General features: G+C 47.5%; 1 protein-coding gene across 1 annotated transcript in view; it reads left to right on the top strand.

Annotated features, from left to right (window-relative positions):
- The first annotated feature begins 18,760 nt into the window (after positions 1-18,760).
- Positions 18,761-21,444, top strand: part of DRAM1 (DNA damage regulated autophagy modulator 1) — a 29,878-nt gene continuing 27,194 nt past the window's right edge. The window contains exon 1 of the mRNA XM_004589606.2: positions 18,761-19,453. Coding sequence (XP_004589663.2) covers positions 18,804-19,453 — 650 coding nt within the window. The 5' untranslated portion in view covers positions 18,761-18,803. The remainder of the gene's footprint in view (positions 19,454-21,444) is intronic.

The following is a 21,444-nucleotide window of genomic DNA, read 5'->3' as shown; positions in this document are numbered from 1 at the left end:
GATAGTATAATGCCTGTTACAGCGGCCTTGTGGAATTATTAAGAGGGCTGAATAATTCATGAAAATGCTCGAATGCCTAGATATTTTAAGAGTTGGAAAAAAGCTAAGAAAGTAATATCTGGCTTTGTTGTTTAGCCCCAAGGCGTTTGAGCAGAAGAATGAGCTAAGTATGCACACCGAGAATATGAATCTAATAGTATATAAGTGGTGGAAATGATGTTAGACTATCAGTGTCTGAGCAGTGGAAGAAACATGATTTCACTTACCTCATAATTTTAATCTAACAATCTGAAGGAGTTCCTAAAATGAAAAAAAAAATGGAGAAAGTCTTCCAGGAACTCAGGAAAATGCCAAGCTTTTGCTTCTAGAAGGATCTCTCCCTTTGCTCTCAAATTGTAGGAAAATAAAAAAGAAGACACACCTGTCTGGATTTCCAGTCCTCACTAGATAAGAACAAGGAACTCCTTTCCCTGCCCTCCCCGCAGGCAAGAAGTGACCGTTAACACCTTGATCTTGAAGAGGGGAAAACTTCAGCAGGAATTTAAACTGCCGCTGCTTTAGAAACAAGTAACTTCTTCAAACTAGGGTGAGAGCAAGAGCAGACAGCTGCAGTGAGCACGGGAGAGGCTCCCAGCCCTGTAGGATCCTGTGTCCCAGGGAGTTCAGGACCTGTTTGGTGTCTGTCCATTCAGCAGTTCAGTGGAGCCTCCGGCATTTTAGCACAGCCCTTCGAGTGATCCCCCCAGGCACCTGCTTCCCTGAAGCACAAATAAATATCGAAGTAGTCCTGGATGACTTCCTGGAGAAAGTGGTGCTGGAAACCAGGGCAGAGAATATTCCAGGCAGGGCTGGCCCCTCATTCAAGGGGTCCAAGGAGAAGGCGTGGGAAGGGTTGGCACAGCTCGGAAGGCCATCTCGAAAATAAGGGACTTTATCCAACAGGCAGTGACACATTTTAATGAAATCCAAGAAATGACACAGTTAACGGCTTTTAAGCAACACCGTATCTGTGGTGTGAAAAAGGGTGTTGGATGTGAAATCAGAAGTATTGCAGTTGCCAAATAGTGTTCGAAACACCTGCCATGAAATTTGGATTTTGAATAAACACTGCCCAATATTTTTAGCATAAGTATATTCTCTTCAATATTTGGAACATAATTATACTATGCTAAAAATAATTTTTTTTTATGAAGTCCCCGTTTAGGGAGCCTCCTCTTTATTTATTTGCTGCGGATGATCTGAGCCACTCTTGGCTATGCCTGAGAGTACCTACCCCTGGGTCTGAGCCAGGGCCTGCGAAGTCTATTTTAGTTGGGAATGAATTATTGATGTCCCTCTTGTCAACAGAGGTAAAGTAGTGCTCTCCAATGAATTTTATAAAAACTGAAACTGAGGCCAGCATGATGGCTTCACTGGCTAACCCTTGCGGGCAAGCGCTGGATCCCATATGGGGGCCAGTTCTAATCCCGGCAGCCCCACTTCCCATCCAGCTCCCTGCTTGTGTTCTGGGAAAGCAGTTGAGGACGGCCCAAAGCCTTGGGACCCTGCACACACATGGAAGACCCAGAGGAAGCTCCTGGCTCCTGGCTTTAATCTGCTCATCCCCTGCCATGGCGGCCATGTGGGGAGTAAATTAACAATGGAAGATCTTTCTTTCTCTCCGTCTCAATGTAAATCTGCCTTTCCAATAAAACTAAACAAATCTTTAAAAACGTGAGTAACTAACGGAAGCCGACCACCATGCTTCTCTCTGCTGCATGATTCTTTCCAATGGTTCAAATTTCAGGAACCCGCAGGCATCTTGTTTTAGGCCCTGAAACAGCCACCATTCCTGCATCTCTTGTTCAGCCTTGATGAAAAATGAATAACCAAAGTAAACAAGCCTGTACAAAGAAGAATCCACATAGATTTCGCATATAAAGATAGTGTGTATGCAAGGCCTTGCCTCGAGCTGATAAGAATATTGACCTTAAACAGCTTTAACCATCTGCGTAGTCAAAGTTGAAATAACTCCTGCTAAGCCTGTGTGCAGCTCAGTCCTTGCTTTTTACTCAAGGGAAGCAGATAAGATGTTCATGTCGTGCAGTGCTTTGCTGCTTGAACACTGCTGTCTTCCAGGAAGCGCTTTTTGCTTTTATCTCCGTCCCAAGATTGTGTACTTAGTCCACATCTAAGTTGTTTCAAGTGACCTCGGCTCTTTATTCTTTTTTTTTTTAATAAAGATTTATTCATTTTATTACAGCCAGATATACACAGAGGAGGAGAGACAGAGAGGAAGATCTTCCGTCCGATGATTCACTCCCCAAGTGAGCCGCAACGGGCCGGTGCGCACCAATCCGAAGCCGGGAACCTGGAACCTCTTCCGGGTCTCCCACGTGGGTGCAGGGTCCCAATGCACTGGGCCGTCCTCAACTGCTTTCCCAGGCCACAAGCAGGGAGCTGGATGGGAAGTGGAGCTGCCGGGACTAGAACCGGCGCCCATATGGGATCCCGGGGCTCTCAAGGCGAGGACTTTAGCCGCTAGGCCACGCTGCCGGGCCCTCTAGCTTCTAAGTTTTGAAAAATGTGAATAAGACAAATTATTAAGCAATTGTTTCTGATAGAATTTCAGAGCCCCCCCAAAAAACAAAAAGAAACAAAACAACACAGGAAAAAAAAATTTTAGAGCCCAAATAGAACAATTGAACATGCTGACTGCTAATTTTTTTTGACAGTTTGGCTACATCATGTGTAAGTGTTTAGATACATAATTTTCACATAAGTGTGATCATATTTTATTTTAATAATTATTTTTGTATGTTTCATATGCTGAAATATAGCCACCATTAAGGTAAAAATTTCTTTGGGGCAAAAGGTAGCACTTTGGGGGGTCATTGTGGCTCATCGTGTTAAGCTGTCCTTGACTGCTTTCCCAGGCCACAAGCAGGGAGCTCATGGGAAAGTGGAGCAGCTGGGATGCAAACCAGCACCCATACGGGATCCCGGGCGTGCAAGGCGAGGACTTTAGCCACTAGGCTACTGCACCGGGCCCTCATTCTTTTTCAAGGCACAGTAACCAAGAGAGAGGGTGCCGCTGAGCAGAGGAAGAGAATATCTTCCATCTGCTAGTTCCAGTCCCAAAGATTCGCCTCAGCCAGGGCTAGCCACATTGGAGCCAGAAACTCCGTCTGGGGTCTCCCACATGGTGGCAGGACCCTAAGCACTGAAGCCTTATCTGTTGCCTCCCAGGCACACTAGCAGGAGGCCGAATCAGAAGTCTGGAGGATGCCGTGGGATGGCAGAATCCCAGCGACATGGCCGCAGCACAGTCCTTGCCCTAACTCTGTTACTTGTAAATCTGTTCAACTATTATTTTACCTTCAACGACTATTTTTTGCACCCTATAAACATTGACACGGAATGCAGGTGTGTACCAGGAAGCTGGGGTGCTGCTGGGGGTGCCAGTGTCCCCATCACAGGAAGCTATGCCAAAGGGGTCGTCAGAGCCAGGCACCACGCTGTCCGGCCGTGCAGGGCTGGGGTGCAGCACCCTTGCTGTCCTCCCTGGGTGCTGTGCTGATCCACTGTGCGGCAGGAGAAATGAAAGCAAAAACCACGCGCTGCAACTGGGATGAGCGCTCCCTGCCTCCCGCCGTGGCCCTCTGCCTCCCTCTGCTGGTGACTCCTGGCATCACACTCGTGGAAAAGGGGAACTGCAGAGCCCAGTTCATCGTTGCCGGGCTGGGGGAGGATGCGTGTGCAGAGGCCGACCTGGACACGGTACTTCCTTCGGAATAAGCGCCCACGTGTGAGTGGGGTCTCCAAGTGAGATGCGTCCACAGGTTTGCTCCTGAGCATGAGTTACACACCTCCACGTCCACACACACTTGGAGAGAGAGAAAGCGAGAGAGGAGGGCAGTACAGAGTACCTAGCTTCACCACGGAAAGTTGAGGCAGAGGAAGTTGAGGCAGAGGTGGTGGGGCTCTTTCATACTTTTTTTTTTTAATTTATTTTTATTTGTCCCAAAGGCAGAGAGACAGAGTGTCAAAGCTGTCCGTGCTGTCCCCCCTGGATATGCCAGAAGAGCAGGAAGCTGGAGGCAGAACCGGAACCAGGCCCTGAGCCCAGCTGGCTACCGTCGGGTGAGGTTTTTAAAAGGAACTGATCCTACAAATTCAACCTTAGCCTACCATTGGTAAACCAACTTAAAGTCTTTTCTGCTTAAAGTGGCGCACGGGTTATATTTTTAATGAGTCTCTTAAAAGAACTTGAGTTGATAGTTTCTTATTTATGAGAAAACAGAGAAAGGGAAGGAGGAGAGAAACAGAATATGTTGGGTTTTTTTGAGATGTTTTATTTTTTATTAGAAAATCAGAAGTGGGCCCAACATGATAGCATAGTGGTCAAAGTCCTCACCTTGCACGCGCCGGGATCCCATATGTGAAGTGCATGGGAAACAGGAAGATGCTAAGAGCTGCCTTGTGTGTTCTCCCCAGCGTGGACAGTCCGTAGGGACCGTCGGAGTTCTTTATTTAAAGTGACAGCATTAAAACTGCAGTTACGCCAAGGTAGAAGTTGTTCCCTTGTTCCGCATCTCAGTTCATATTGAAGTCGGTTCAGTACGGAAAGCCCTTCTCCTTAGGTTTATTTTCACTTTACAATGGACAAACTTACTGCTAATTAATTTAGTAGTTCTCTGCAAGCACATTCTTTTTTTAAAAAAGAAAAAGGATTTCTTTTAATTGAAAAGGCAGATTTACAGAGAGAAAGTCAGAGGGAAAGATCTTCATTAATTTACTCCCCAAATGGCCTCAAAGGCCAGAGCTGGGCCAATCCGAAGCCAGGAGCCAGGGGCTTATCCTGAGTCTTCTCTGTGGGTGCAGGGTCCCAAGGCTTTGGGCCGCCCTCAACTGCTTTCCCAGGCCACAAGCAGGGAGCTGGATGGGAAGTGGAGCAGCCGGGATACAAACCGATGCCATATGGGATCTTGGCACATGCAAGGTGAGGATTTAGCCAACTGCGCCATTATGCCATCCCCTGGAAGCATATTCTTATATTAAAACAAATTCCTGTCAAGTAAGATTAATTATCTAGTCTTTTGAGAAGCAAGGAGGTCGGATGAAGGAGAGTGACCAGAGGTGTCTCCTCCTGCTGGCGTGCTGCCCAACTGCCCACGACAATCAGGGTGATCGGATCCGGGGACTCCAACCCAGTCTCCCCCTTGGACGGCAGAGGCCCAGCCGGAAGCACAGTCAGGGTCCTCCAGCGTCGCCGTGAGCAGGGAGTTGCCATGAGACACCGAGTCCGGTACTCTGCGGTGGCATGCGAGCCCCCCAGACGGGCTCACCGCCAAGCCGGAGGCCGTCCTGCCTTCCCTCAGGCTCATATGTCCATTTCAGAGGCAGAGAAAGAGGCAAGGCAGGAGAGAACTCTTCCATCTCCTGGTTCACTCTCCGGATGAGAAGCCAAGTGGAAGGCAGGAGGCTGGAACTCCGCGTGGGTCTTCCCCGCGTGGGCCGGTCGTGACCGTCAGAAGGACGGGCAGTTAGGATCAGGTCGCTGTTGGGATCTTCACAAGTGTACGAGCTGCTCGCCTCTGCCCAGAAGCAGTCCACTCCCGAGTCTCTTACCGTGGGACAAGCAAGGAGGCAGCGGTTCCGCCTTTCTGAAACTTGACTTATCATGAGAAAAAAAGATTACCAATCACACCGTTCTGCTGACTTTCTGTGTTGAGCAAAATATACCGGATTACAATTCTGTAATCAAATTACAACTTGATGAGTTTTCCACCACCCCTGCATTGTTAGCCACTGCTCTAGTTTTCCTCAAACATTCTACTTTAAAGACTCCACTTAGATCAGATTTTGGGGGTTGGCCTCCTTGGAGTCTCCCTCCTTGCTACTGTGGCAGGTTTCTGACTTTAATAATATTCCTGACCGGTGCAGTGGCCTAGTGGCTAAAGTTCTTGCCTTGTCGCACCAGGATCCCATGTGGGCACCAGTTCTAATCCTGGCAGCCCTGCTTCCCATCCAGCTCCCTGCTTGTGGCCTGGGAAGGCAGTCGAAGACAGCACAAAGCCTTGGGACCCTGCACCCACATGAGAGTCCTGGAAGAGGTTCCAGGTTCCTGGTTTCGGATCAGCACAGTTCTGGCCGTTGCAGCCACTTGGGGAGTGAATCATCGGACGGAAAAAATTCCTTCTCTGTCTCCTTTCCTCTCTGTTTATCTGACTTTGCAATAAAAATATAAAATAAATCTTTAAAATAAAAAAAGAAGTGGAGCAGTTGACTCAGCACTCAGTTGTTGCTGAGTCATCCCAGCCCGGTTTTATAGTATTTCTAACACTCACCACCCTTCCTACCAACTACACACAGATCTAACTCCTGTCTCTAGATTTGGTTTTTTTTCCAGACATTTTATCTAAATGAAATTAGAGAACAGCTACAGTAGCTAGTCTTTTGTGATTCTATCGTTGCACTTAGCATAGTGCTTTTGAGATCATCTGTGTTGTTGCTTATGTCCTTAGCGCATGCCTTGTCATTGTCAAGGAACATTGTATATTTAACATGTTCTGTGTATCCATCCACTGCTGATGGTTTTTGTGAGGCCTGTTCTGTATGAACTCGAACTTCTGTAGGGATGCCAGCATTGCAAGCGGCAGCTTAGCCTACTGCACAGTACTTGATCATGCCTTCAGTAACCCCTTGTTGAAATGTCATCTTACTCAACTGCCTGGGACTGAGTACTTCCTAATTCTTCTCAATAACAGCTTTGAATCGCAGTCCTGCTTCTGCTCTTAAACATTTAAATTTTTTTGTTGTTGTTTATTTAAAACACAGAGTTGGGAGTGGAGGAGGGAATCTTCCATTTGCAATGGCTGCAAAAGGGGTTCAAACACTTGGGCCATCCTCTCGTGATTTCCCAAGCCGTTATCAGGGAGCTGGATTGGAAATGGAATAGCCAGGACTTGAACCAGCACTCGTATGGGATGCTGGCGGTGTAGGTGGTGCCCTCACCTGCTGTGCCAGAATGCCAGCCCATCCTCCTGACCTGTCTTGGTGATCCAGGCCACACGGAGTGGACCTGGCCCTCTGCTTTACTCCTCTTTTATTGCGTGGAATACTATGATGTCGGTGAGGGAATTTCTAGAAGGCCGTGAGATATTTGCTCATTTCTCCAAGGGATTAGTGTTAGCTGAGCCTGGGGAGCTCATCCGAGAGGGGCTGCAGCTGCAGAGGGATGCGGGGGCTGTGAAGCAGCTGCAGCGAGGTAGGGAGAGAAGTCCCCCGCACTTCACCTGTCGCCCTCTTCTCAGTCTCCCGCTAGTGCCATCCATTGGTTAAAACCAGAGGCCGGGCAGAAGCCAAGTAAAACCACCCATGGGTCAAGCAGTAGCTTCACCCACTGTGCCACACTGTAAGGCCCCAAGAATCCACAGCTTTATTGGTACTTAACATGAAAGTACTTATCTTTTAAATGTGATTTATGCTTCATGTTTCTGTAGATCCTTGTGGTACCCAAAGGTGCTCTATTAAACTAGGGACTCAGCAAACATTTCAAAAAGAAGTAAATAAACTAAAACTTGCCTGAACACACTGTCCAAACCACAGAATTTTGCAGCAAATAGTTAACAGCTTTCACCACTAAGTGGCAGCATCCACAATGATGACTCTCAGATGGTCCAGGACTAGCAAAGCCATCACCGGGACCTCACTGAACATAGTGATGGGCGTATGCTGGGAACCAGTTGGTCAAGCTCTTCTCTTCCCAGTGAAAATTACCATTACTATTTGTTCAGAATGCTTTATGCCGAAGTATATATAGGCCTATAAAACAAAAGAGCCCAAATGCTAATAGTCAATGTTTATTCTAATTCAATATTGATATGAATTTTACTATTCTTTTCCTTATGTTTTGGATTTTCTTCTGTCTTTTAATTCTAAAAATAAGGTTTCATTTCATTTTATTATTATGAAAGCAGCATTTTCTTAGTATTGAGCAGGTAATAAGACACCAAGTTTTCTGAAACTCCTCTTGAGGAAAAGTATTTCACTTTGCTGTTTTCCTTTTGCAAAATGGTCTTAAAATTTTTGTTCTCTCAATATAGTTCATGCTCATAAGAATAAAAGTGCTAAAAGGTGTGTATAGCAGAATGTTAAGAACTCTCATTTCTGAGGAGTAAATCTTCCAAAAAGCTGATACTCTTCTAGCTAGTTATTTTCAAGAGATTTAATTGTGTAAATAATGTTTTAATTTTTTAGTAAAATTGCAATACAGGCGATATTCTTGTCTCTTACTTCACCCACCACACCACACCCCATGCCTACCAAAAAACCCCAAAGAGGTAAGCATTATTGCCAGTGTCCTGTGAATGCCAGCTCACACTTGGGCATCGGGTGTGTGGGTTGGCATTTTTGGTTGTCACACCAGACAGAACAATCTGCCAGTCCTTGAGAGCAAAGATTCACGGAATGACCGCTTCGGAATGCCCAATACATTCTCACGTGACTGAACTTAGTTCCACGCGGAATGACAGTAGAGCCCCCTGCTGAGAAATCCTGTAAAATCTCTCCCATCCTAACCACACACACACACACACACACACACACACACACACACAGCCTCTTGTGCGTGCATTGTACAGTGACGCACTCCTGTACCCACCACTTTGCCTCATTTGTCTTCTCACATAAATCCGGTCTATACCAACTGCCATTTGTCAGTCCGTGCTTTCTAAGTGTGTGTTATTAACCAGCTTGCAGAGATCATTCCTTTGCCTTTTGAAAGGCGTATTATATGTACTGTTCTGCAATGAGCTCTGTAGATGTAGCGTCACTGACTCACTCAGTCCTGGTGGACTGGGAGTTTGCCATGACCCAGGGACTCTGCTAGGCACCAGCACAGGAGTGAAAGAGACGCAGCCCCTAAACCTTGGAGCATACTGTCATTGGGCTTTGGAAATTCTTTCCAGGGGGCCCAACGCTGTGGCCTAGTGGCTAATTCCATATCTTGCACGCATTGGGATCCCATATGGTTGCTAGTTCGTATCCTTACAGCCCCACTTCCCATCCAGCTCCCTGCTTGTGGCCTGGGAAAGCAGTCGAGGATGGTCAAAGCTTTGGGACCCTGCACCCACATGGGAGACCCAGAAGAAGCTCCAGGCTCTTGGCTTTGGATTGGCTCAGCTCTGGCCATTGCAATCACTTGGGGAGTGAATCAGTAGATGTAAGATCTTCCTCTCTGTATCTCCTCTCTGTATATCTGACTTATCAATAAAAATAAATCTTTAATACATATATATAGAAAATTGTAAAGCTATAATTTTCACTATTATGTTTGTAATAAGATATAATATATAAATATTTAAAGTAATTTAAGAGAATGCTCCTCCACCCACTGGTTTATTCCCAAATGCCCACAACAGCACCCAGGTGTCCCATATGGGTGATTTGGCACAACCACTTGAACCATCACTCTTGGGGTCACATTTGCTGTTGTGCCTCTCAGGGTTGCATAGTCAGGAAGAAGGCACTCTGATGTTGAAAACGAGTGTCTCAAATGATTTCTTTCAAGCCAGATATCTACCCTACATACTACCTCCTATTTTGGTCTGCTGATGAGTACTTCGAGTCAGTCTTCAAAAGCTATCTCTTCTTTCAGTGTTTCGACCGAACTAACATAAAGCCAAAGGTACTGGACACAACCATGGAAGCTCAGCTTTGACTTTCACTTCAGTGGCTCTGCCACTGTGTATTATTTGTGTTTGGACAATTACTCCTTTTGTGTTATAGTTTCTTTTGGTGTTAATGCAAAGGACCCAACAACCTCTAGAACTGCCCTGTAGATCTATGGTTTTCCTGGAAATATTCATACGGTATCTTGTCCATACATGTGGCAGCAGGACGTTAGTCACAGGTCACATGTTCAGCCATTGCTGAAATTGGAGTTTACCACCGTGCTGTTATGCAACACTCTGGGCTTTCAGACTTCATTAAAGTGAGCCAGAATGGCAAGAACCTCTGCACCATAGGCCGATTCTAAGCCCAGGTATACAACTGACCTGGCAGAGATGGATAAATGTGAAAAATTCTGAAAACCACGCACCTCTTTCTCTTCATTCCTGCTTCTCTGACCTCACTTAATCACTTACTTCCTCTGCTGAGCCTTCACATTCTCCCTCAGATGGGATTCTGTCCAAACCACATCTGTATTTCCCCATTTTGTTTTCCTGCACTGCTGTTCTGCAACCGCTCTCATATAGAGAGCTTACTGCCTCATACCTCGGTTCAATGCAACACAGCTTCTGTTTGTGTCACTCCACAGAAATGCTTGTAAAGGTTGGCCAAGGCTGTGTTACTGCCCCGTGCTTCATTTCATGGCAGCCTTTGTCCCTCAGTGAGCTCCCCAGTTCTGATGAAGCACCGGACTCTCTCAACTGATGCTCTTCACGTCCATGGCCAGCACCCTAGCTGTCGTAGTCACCTAGGTGTACTGCAGATTCTCCCAAATGTTGTTTCTCTAAAACCAAACTCCTGATCTTCCGTACTCCTGTGACCTGGCTCAGATAATGAGCAGTGTCCCCCAAGCCTCTCAAGCTACATACCAGCTTGGCCTCTTATTCTATCCTATTTTCTTACTCCACTTCTCAAATTTGCCGCCAAAAACTTTTCTTCCATTGCCTTAGATTAGGCCTTTAGCATCTCTCTTTTTTTTGAAAGATTTATTTTTATTGCAAAGTCAGATGTATATAGAGAGGTAGAGAGACAGAGAGGAAGATCTTCCTGCGATGATTCACTCCCCAAGTGGCCACAAGGGCCGGTGCTGCGCCGATCCAGAGCCAGGAACCAGGAACTTCCTCCAGGTCTCCCATGCGGGTGCAGGGTCCCAAGGCTTTGGGCCGTTCTTGACTGCTTTCCCAGGCCACAAGCAGGGAGCTGGATGGGAAGTGGGGCTGCCAGGATTAAAACTACGCCTGTATGGGATCCTGGTGCATTCAAGGCGAGGACTTTAGCTGGTAGGTCATCATGCCTGGCCCCTTTAGCATCTCTTCAAAGAACCCACCAGATCACACCCTGATGTTAACTCTCAGTTCATACATAAAGGGCACAGATGTCTCATGATGATTATACCACATTGTGAACATCCATTGTTGCTTCCTTGGCATGTAATACCAGAGCCTCTACAGCATCATCACCACCAATCTCCTCAACTTTACCTTCATGTTTTCCAGCCACACTGGGCCACTTATCATCTCTTGGACAGATTAGGTTCAGCTGACCCTGTGACCCTGATGTCAGATGCTGAAATGTTCTTTTTTTATACCCTTTTTGCAAAGTTTAATGTCAGCGTATTGTAAATCCTAAATACATGTTTGTTGAATGAATTACCCAAACTAGATTGTTGCTTTCTCAATAAAACATTAAGTAGAATAATTATGCAATAAATCCCACAATTCCCCCCTTAGAAAAATGTTTTTCCATTATCTTATTGATCAGTAATTAGACAATATAAATTGACTATAAAAATAAACGAGATGGGATCTTACGCATCATTCCTAGAGAATAGTATTGACCAAGGTATACCCAGTGCATATTGGAAAATATGTGATAGACTTAGAATCAGTCATCTGGGGGGGAGGCTGACATTGTGGCACAGGTGATAAAACTTCTGCCTGCAATGCCAGCATCCTTATGGCGTGTTCATGTTCTGCTGTTCCAGTTCTTACCCAGCTCTATCTCTATACCTCTTTCAAATAAGTGATGAATAAATATTTTTAAATGATAAATAATCACTTGGACAAGGATCCGGAGCACTTTAACACATGCAGGAGACACCTGTCGTAGCACACTGGAGTGGCTAAATTAGGTGACGTGGAAGAATCTTAGGATTTTGATCTTGTGGGGTGGGACCTTCCTCTGAGGGTGAAGCATAAGGAAGAGGATTGGGCAGCCTGGTGCAGCAGATGTTTCCCATCGGACGTGGAGATAACAGAGGAGCCTTGTAGGGAGAGCGGGCTCTGTAGAGGTGTCCAAGTGTGTCCCTGGGCTTAATCATTGAGAGGACTCCCGGGAAGCAGAACTGGTTCTATTCTACAAGGATACCAAAACCAGCATAGGAAAAGATTCATGCGCAAAGTCTAACTGAAAGCAGGCACACACTCCCAAGAATGGACTCCCTGTCAAGTTCGTGGTGTTTTTTGTTTTTGTTTGTTTGTTTGTTTGTTTTGGAGAGGAAAGGCAAGGAAATTGCCTAACATCCTGACATTTATTATTCAAACCATTTTCAAATCTTATCCAAATCAGGTTCAAACTATCAAAAGAGGAACAGTCGACCAAGCGGTACTCCCATTCTGTGATGTCTTTAGTAGGTGCAGAAATGCATTCATGAGATCTTGGCCAAAGAGTACATCATCCTCCAGTTATTTCATAGATACGACAAGTAAGGCATGAATTGTTCCCTGCAGGAAATGATTGTTGAAATGAAGAGAGATTTAAGATTAGCTGAACTGAAAAAGTCAGATCATGTGAATTCCTATATTTGTGAGTTAGTCTGGAAACTTCATAAAAGGAATGGAAAAAAACTGACCTCTTAAAACTTACAAGAAATACACTTGTCATAATGGAAATTCCCAAATTTCTCAAAAGTTTTTTCTCCCTTCTCACAGTATGAATGCAATTGCTGAAAATTATGAAAATGAAGTATCTGATGCTGTCTCCCAAATGTGTCATAACTTGTGAGAGTCAGCTTATCTTCATGACAGTCATTTTATTCCCTTGGAGTAACTGAACTTTCCAGACTTATCACTGCTGCTTTCCAATTTCTGTACTCACATGTGACTGACTGAATACCTCTTATGAGATTCTGTGTGCTGCTTGTGTGTGCACTTGTACAGTACTCAGTTCTTTAAGTAATGAAATTAAACCAGTGCCAAGTATTCATTTGTGCATATTCCCATGATAGACTTAAACTAACCACCCATGTTGTGCCAGCACTTGACACTGGAGGTTCGATCAGAAGAGGCTGACTTCCTGCTTACAAAAGACTCAGTCTAGTGGCTAGGCTAATGAGCAGCAATTGTGAAATGTATAATGGAAGTGTCCCCAGAATGGCAGACGTTGGGGGTGGGGTGTGTCGGAGAAGACTTCTTGAAGAGGAGCCTGGTGGAAGGAATACATTTAACAAATGTCAAGTTCCTCTGTCAAGCAAGTCTGGGACACCAGGAGTGAACAAAGTGGAAAAATACTGCTGCGTGTGTGACATCTACCTTCTAGGAGAATGAATCGCAGAAAGAGCAGTTTGCTAGACGAACAGCTTAAAAAGAAGCACACAGCATATATTTAGAGGTTAATGATAGGCAGCAAGGCTTAGATACCAGAAAAGCAGATGGAGCTACACCATGAGTGGATCTCATAGTATAGTCTTTATTTAAAGCATGTTGAGAATGTGTTGACATTTCCTGACTTTGTGAATAAAGACAAGTGACTGCCCTTCTTCGCTGGGAATAGGGCTCAGAATCCATTCACAGCTCAGGGGCCCTGACATGAGAAAGACACACATGTGCACATGGGTACACACACACACCATGAGCCATTTACACGGTGATTATTGACACTGCTCTGCCTGGTCCTAGTCTTGGCTTCCCCATTGTTTCAAGGCTGCAAGCCGTAGACTCAACTCAATCCCTTCCTCCAAGAATTTTAGGGCCTGGCAGCGTGGCCTAGCAGCTAAAGTCCTCGGCCTGAATGCGCCTGGATCCCATATGGGCACTGGTTATAATCCTGGCAGCCCCACTTCCCATCCAGCTCCCTGCTTGTGGCCTGGGAAGCAGTCAAGAATGGCCCAAAGCCTTGGGACCCTGCACCGATGTGGGAGACCTGGAGGAAGTTCCTGGCTCCTGGCTCTGGATCGGCGCAACACAGGCCCCTGTGGGCAAGTGTGGTATGTTTTACAGAGATGGTTCACACTTACATGTATACCCTTTTTTTTTTTTTTTTTTTTTTTTAAAGATTTATTCATTTTATTACAGCCAGATATACACAGGAGGAGAGACAGAGAGGAAGAACCTCCGTCCGATGATTCACTCCCCAAGTGAGCCGCAACAGGCCGGTGCGCGCCGATCCGAAGCCGGGAACCTGGAACCTCTTCCGGGTCTCCCACACGGGTGCAGGGTCCCAATGCATTGGGCCGTCCTCAACTGCTCTCCCAGGCCACAAGCAGGGAGCTGGATGGGAAGTGGAGCCGCCGGGACCAGAACCGGCGCCCACATGGGATCCCGGGGCTTTCAAGGCGAGGACCCCAGCCGCCAGGCCACGCCGCCGGGCCCATGTATACCCTTTTGTTTGGAACACTGGTTGGGAATAAGTATTTGTTTATATGTGTAAAATTTTATGTTCATTTATTTATTTTCATTTTATGTAAAAGACAGAGAGTCAGATGCAAGAAAGCCTGCATATGGCAGTGCTGATAGATTTTCCAGATGTTTGAAGTAGTTGGGACTGGATCAGGATGAAGCCAGAAACCTGGGAATTCGAATTTCTCACATGGGTAGCAGGGACCCAAGTTCTTGAGCCTCATGTGCTGCCCCCACGTTTGCCCATCAGCAGGAAGCTGGCATTGCAAGCGGAGGAAGCTGGGTGCAGCCACGCAGCAGCTGAACCGCCGTGCCCAACATTCAGCCCAAGTATGAGATTTTAAACATGAGAACTTAACATTGAGTTTGTGGTGAAGAAATAACAGTAGCACTTTTTTTAAAGAAACTTTTAATTTTAGAATATTTTCGATTTTTAGAAAAGTTGAAAAAACGCAGAGCCCTTTTGCACCCAGCTTCCTCAAACACGACGACGAATGTGTTTCTCGAATCTCAGACATTTAACCTCACACATTGCCACTAACTGACACATTTAATTCAGATTTTACCGTTTTCCCCACTATGCCCTCTTCGTGTTCCAGGATACAAGCTGGGATACCACACTGCGTGGTCATTGTGTCTCCAGAGCCCATTGCAGGCTGTGACAATTTCCCAGTCTTTGTTTTCCATCACCCTGACACTTGTGAAGGTAGAATCATCCTCAAGTTAGATTTCTCTGATGTTTTCTTATGATTAGACGGAGGTTGTGGGTTTGGAGAAGTATCAAAGAGAAAGGAGCTGTTTATCATGCCGTTTGATTGTATCTCATCTAACCAAGAGAATTTGTGTGTGTGCTGTTAGCTCTAACTGGCTGGCAAGAGGGTGTCTGGCAGATTTCTCCTCTGTGAAGATAAGTTTTTTTTTCCATTTTGCATACTCTAGTCTTCAGAAGCCAAGTCACTGAGTCTAGTTGGCTCTCCGGGGAAAGAATACTGCAACTTTTAAAATGGAGAACTAGTTTGCCATCTTCCTTCCTGTGAATAAAAACATCGCACGTGCAGGCTTGCTGGGGGAGGTAGAATTGCCAGTCATCTGGTGTTAGCAGCTGAGTGACTTCACTCTGTTTCTAGTAATAGTGAACCAGATTCACACAACTGAGAAATCTGGGGAACTATAAAAGCATTCTTTTTTTTTTTAACGATTTATTTTTACTGGAAAGTCAGATATACAGAGAGGAGGAGAGACAGAGAGGAGATCTTCCATGCACTGATTCACTCCCCAAGTGGCTGCCATGGCTAGAGCTGAACCGATCAGGATCCAGGAACCTCCTCCAGGTCTCCCACATCGGTGCAGGGTCCCAAGGCTTTGGGCCGTCCTCGACTGCTTTCCCAGGCCACAAGCAGGGAGCTGGATGGGAAGTGGAGCAGCCAGGATTAGAACCGGCGCCCATATGGGATCCTGGGGCGTTCAAGGCGAGGACTTTAGCCGCTAGGCCACGCTGCCAGGCCCCGGAAATTAATTTTTGAAAAAGGATGTTGGCATTCAATCAACAATAACATGGTACCTTAAAGTGGAAATTCCAGTAATGAGAAAAGCAAAAATACAATAAGGAAATAGATGGAATGCAGTTTGAGTTTGCGAAAATTGGGGGACCTGATAAAAAGAAGAGACTGTAGAAGGACATTGTGACCTAGAAGGTCAGCGAGCACAGGATTACAACTGATTAGATATCATTTGTATGAGAACAACTGTGGACAGCATGTGATTGAGAACACTTGGTGGGATATACAAAATAAAAGAGCTCCAAACAAGGGTGTGGAAACAATGGTTCCGTAGATAAGTTCAATACCTCCTCACTTATCCTATGTAACCTTCCGTCTATAAAAGTCTGATGCCACTAATAAACTTCGACTGTTGACCATCAGTCTCCGTCCACGTGTGTCATTATTGTCTCCGTGCACCAAGCACATCACTGTAGGACAGCTAACAGCAGACTTTTATTTTTAAGACTAATTTATTTTGATTGGAAAAGCATATCAGATTTGCAGAGAGGACTCTGTATGCTTTGGGATGCTTCCTTTCTGCAGTTCTGGAGCTTGAAGAATGGGAGGCATGGGCCTGCTCCTCCAGCATGGGCCGTGGGCTTCAGAGTCACATGGACCTGGACTTGACATCTGTGTGGCCCTGAGGCTCCGTTTAATGACACAGAGCTACTGTGAGGGTTACGTGGAGCAGGGAGCACCCAGCCTCTCAGTAAATGGGGGCCACCTCGGAAAAAGCCATTCCATCCTATCCTTCCCCTGAGTCAGTTTTGCTCTTTGGCCAGAGAGAAAGTCAGGAGTCAGGCAGAGAGACATTATTTTTTATTATTGTTATGTATCCTAAAGGTACCCAGCCAGGTGGTTTCCCAGGACTCACATTTTTCTTACCGTCGTGTGCTTCACTGTTCAAGGAGAGGGTGTTTCTGGGTCGGTGGAGCTGGGAGCTTTTACAGGGGAACGTAGTGTTGTGCTCCTCAGGGAAACTTGATGCCACCCATATGTACACTTAGGAGTGTACTTCAACATGTCTATGGAAAATGCCTACTAATAAGAACTATGAATGAATTTCAAAAATCCTTGCATGAAAATAACCTTCACTTTAAAAAATCGTTGTAATGTCTTTGGAAGGCAGAGAGAAAGAAACAGGGAGAGGAAAGAAAGATACTTCCTAGTCACTGGTTCACTCCCCGAATGCTCGCAACAGCTGCATCTGGGCCAGACTGAAGCTGGGAGCTTGGAATCCAATCCGGCTCTCCCATGCAGGTGTCAGGGACCCTGTGACGGAGCTCCCACCTGCTGCCTTCCAGGGCGTGCTTCAGCAGGAAGCTAAACACAGGCATGAAACTGGGACTGGAACCCAGTATCCCAAGCAGTATCTTAGCTGTTAGGTCAACTACTGTTCGCCCTTGCCAATTTATTTTCATTTTTGGAACATTTATTTATTAAAGAATCTTCCACTTGCTAGTTCACTTCTCAAATGCTTACAATAGCCAGGCCTCGGCCAGACTGAACACTAGCAGCCAGGAACTTGGCCCAGATCTCCCACATGGACGGAGAGAACCCAGCACTTGGCCCACCAGGCACTGCCTCTCAGGCATATCAGCAGGAAGCTGGATCAGAAGTCGGGTACCCAGTACTGAAGCCAGGCGCTCTGGTATAGGACGGGCAGGGGGTCTCAAGCAGCAGCTCCCCACCCCCACCCCCCGTGGTAGCACAACACCTCACCACATACAGAATCATTTTAAACGGCAAAATATGTTACTACTGTCCTTGGACAACTGGATTCCTCTTTGCACGAAAAGGGACTAGTGGATTCGAGTCAGGTAAGCAACAAAAGGCTATCACGACCAGGTGACTTCCTTTTGATGTGACAATTCCTCTGCCTGAGGCAGAGTTTTACTTTTTCTCCCCTTTCTTTTAGGAAAACCAATGAATCTGTAAGTGGTAGAGCAGAAAAGGAGAAAAACAAGGGACCGGAATTGGGGAAGGAGACAGAGTATGGGGGTTTTCAGAACAGAGAAACCTCAGGAAAGGTACGCAGAGAGAGGACCTTGGAGCACAGAGTTTGTGATTCTGAAAGTCTTGGTTGAGAGCTTCTGTTCTGTTTGGTGTGAAGGGCATTCACCCCACAGCCACGTGGTCTCTCACATGTGTTCTTACCACTCAGTCCATCCGAGAGTGTCTGGAGGGCTCTGAGGACTTGGCCTCTGCACCCCTCTCCACGGCCTGCCCCACACTTAAGGGCTTTCCCAGTTCCAGCCAAACAAGCCCCTTCTGGCTCAGCATTCCCACCTGTTGTTTCCTTGGAATGCTCTGATCCCTTTTCTGTTCCTCGTGGGCTAAGGTTTCCTTTAGAAACCTCTGATGTCGATCAGCAGCAAATTTGCCTGGGCCTTAGTGTGACCCTGGCCGGGTGCACCGCCAGCCCTGGTCTGTCTCACTGTTCTTTCTCTCGTTGTTCTTTTTTTCTCTCTTTCTTCCTCTTTCCTTTCTTTTTTCTTTTCTTTTCCTTTCTTTTCTTTCTCTTTCTTTCTGTTTCTTTCGATATAACTTGTTCTTTTGATGTCCTAATAACTACACTTTGTTTAAACTTCGTAGCCCATTTCCTACCACAATGTGCCACCGCAGACAGTATCTGTGACCAAAATGAATCCACGCTCACGATGACCTGGTGACCTGGGCCACATCCGAGGGCTCAGAATCGACATCACCGACCTTGCAAGCTCACAGCTCTTCCGTGGGGTTTGAAACAGTCACCATGACTCATTTAGGGAAAGTATTCATCCCTAGGCTCAGATCCGTGTGAGAGAGAATGGGGCATGGAGCAAGCGAATGCTTTCAGTCGTGCTTGGCAAGCTCAGAGCGGTGGGCGGCGCCCAGCCCCAGGGCACCTGCCCCCGCTGCTCCTCCTGGGTTCCAGGTGAGCACCAGGCAGATGGAAACACTGCGGTGTCCTGCGCACGACCTGGCCAAAGTCGCAGCGCATACCTCTTCCTGGGTCCCGGCATCACGAAAGGACAGCCACAGCGGGAGGTGGGCAGGAGCGCGAGGCCGGGACTCCGGAAGTCTAGAGGGGGAAGGGACAGAAGTCACATCCCCTGGAGAGAGTGACTTGAGCACCGGGCCGGGCCGAGGGTCCGCGTCCTCCGCGTCTGTGGGCGGGGTGGGGTGGGGGGTGAAGAAGAGGTGGCCACGCGCTCCGGCTTCGGTCCGGCCACCGCTTTGTGACTTCACGGGTTTCGCAACAAGCCGGGGCCGCCCGCGCCCCACCCACCCCGGCCCAGCCGCCCAGCCGCTCGCCGTCTCGCTTGGCTCTTCGCGCTCGCCCTTCCTCCCGCGCCGCTCCGTCCCTCCGTGTCTGTCCGCGCCGGGGTTGCCGCCGCCTCCAGGCAGCCCGCAGCTAGCCGGCGTCCGATCCGACCGCACGCAGCGCCCTCTCGGCGGCATTAGCGAGATGTTTTGCTTCCTAAAGGGAATGGCTTTCGTCCCCTTCCTGCTGGTTACCTGGTCGTCTGCCGCCTTCATCATCTCCTACGTGGTGGCCGTGCTGTCTGGGCACGTCAACCCCTTCCTCCCCTACATCAGGTGAGAGCCCGCGGGACGGGGAGAGGGGAGGGAGGGGGTCCTCACAGCCTCGGTCGGTGTTCTTCTGCCTGGATCCCAGAACCCAAGCAGGAGGTCAGGAGGGAGGAATAACTTTGACGGAGCGGGCGTGGGTCAGGGTCACTTGCCCTGGGAGGTGGCAGGGTGTGGGGGGATGATTCCAGGTATGGGCCAAGGAGCAGAGGCCATATGAAACCCCCTCCCCGTCCCCCTCTAGAAGTAGCTGTGCAGGCTCATGCTGTCTGCGGGGGCGGGGGGAGGGAACGGGGAGCAATACCAATGATCCGCTGTCATGGAGGGCTTGGCAGTGCAAGTAAACGGGAGAAGCAGAATTCGCACCCAAATCTGCCCCGTGCCAAAAGTGATGCATGGCGTGTCACCTCCAGGTCCCTGGGAGTCTAGCCCAAGTTCTCTTGGAGAACTGAGGGCACTGGGCACCCCAATTCAGAGCCCTAAACTTGTCCCCAACTTGTGACATATCATCCTTGCTTCGTTTGTCACGTGTTTGGACCCCACCTTTCTGAGTGAAAGTCATGTCATCAGTGCCAGGGACAAATGGCTTGGTCCTTTGTGTGTGGCTTCCAGCATTCATTCTCTAGAGTTCTGGGGGGGGGGGGCGTTGGAGTGGGGGAGAGGAGGAAATGGAAAGGAAAGGGAGGCAAGAGGAGGCTAAATTCCCAAGAGGCAATGAAGAGCGCAACCGATGTGGTAATGCCTAGAAGCAAATGGGCATTGGCAGTGGTGGGTTTGCCCATGCAAGAAGGGGTATTCTCTAGTTTCCCCTCTGGTCCAATGCCCCTGGGCTTGGCTTCTCACGACACATCTCTGTCCCAAGTGGCACTGGTTTGGTTCTCTGGTTTCCAAAGCGAGATCGATCCTCGACCTGGATGAAGAGAAAGAACTGCTCTTCCTGCATCACTTTTTCTTGGAAAAGTAGTGCTGTGTTCCAGATTGAAGGTCAGAGTTGGATAGGAAGCCGTAGGCACTGGTTGATAGGGACAAGACTGGAATTTCTGCCACAGTGTCTTGTGGAGTTGTGACTCACCTAACCTTCACAGTGAACCTGAGATGGTAGATAGAGCCTTGCACCAATAAGCCTCGGTAGGGTGCACCACCTGTGGGATATTCAAGGCACACTCCAAGGAGAGCCAGGCGTTCACTCAGAGGTTAAGATGCTGCTTGGAACACTGGCAGCCCTTCTCAGAGCACTTGGGCTCCAGTTCTGGCTTTGCTGCTGTCTCCAGCTTCCAGCTAACTGCACACCCCAGCAGGCAGCAGAGGATGGCTCATGGGCTGTGGTCCCCCCACCCATTCAGGAAACCTGCATTGAGTTTCCAGCTTTGAGCTTCTGTCTGGCCCAACCTTGGCTATGTAGGGTATTTTGGAAGTGGACCAGCAGGTAGAAACTCTGTCTCTCTTGCTATCTCTCTCTTTCTCCATCTTTCAAATAGTGTTAAAATAGATAAACTATTAAAGTTAGACAAAGAAAAGTGTTCAGGAGAAGTGGAATTACAGGAGAAGTTATGAGACTAGTCTGCCTGTTGCTGGGAGCCGTTGGCTGGCATACAGCCCATGCATGCTGTTGGAGGCATGCACTTGCCAGTTGTTTGCACTCAGCTTATGCGAGGAGCAGGAACACTGGATTTCCCCTTATCCTTCTGGAAACCAGAGGTAGATAAGAACTAGATCCACTCAGGAAGTGATGGAAGAAGTGCCAGAAGAAGTTCCTTCTGCCAAATTCAGCTTCACTTTGTCCTTTACTCCTGTGTTGATGTGTTACCGCTTGGGTAAGACTTGCCCTGATCGCTCTGTTTCAAGTCAGACCCTACTGTACCTGGTGATGCCCCATTCCCAGTCTTTCTGTCCCTCCACAGTACCTACCACCTCCTCCCAGATTAAGTGACTTTGCTTACATGTTGTATCCGTCTTCTTCCACTGCAGTGCCAGCTCCATGAAGCCCCTCGGGGATAGTT

Source organism: Ochotona princeps, chromosome 15 (assembly GCF_030435755.1).
Source record: "Ochotona princeps isolate mOchPri1 chromosome 15, mOchPri1.hap1, whole genome shotgun sequence".
Lineage (NCBI taxonomy): Eukaryota > Metazoa > Chordata > Mammalia > Lagomorpha > Ochotonidae > Ochotona > Ochotona princeps.
Note: the sequence above shows the minus strand (reverse complement) of the source record. Positions and strands in the feature narration are given on the sequence as shown.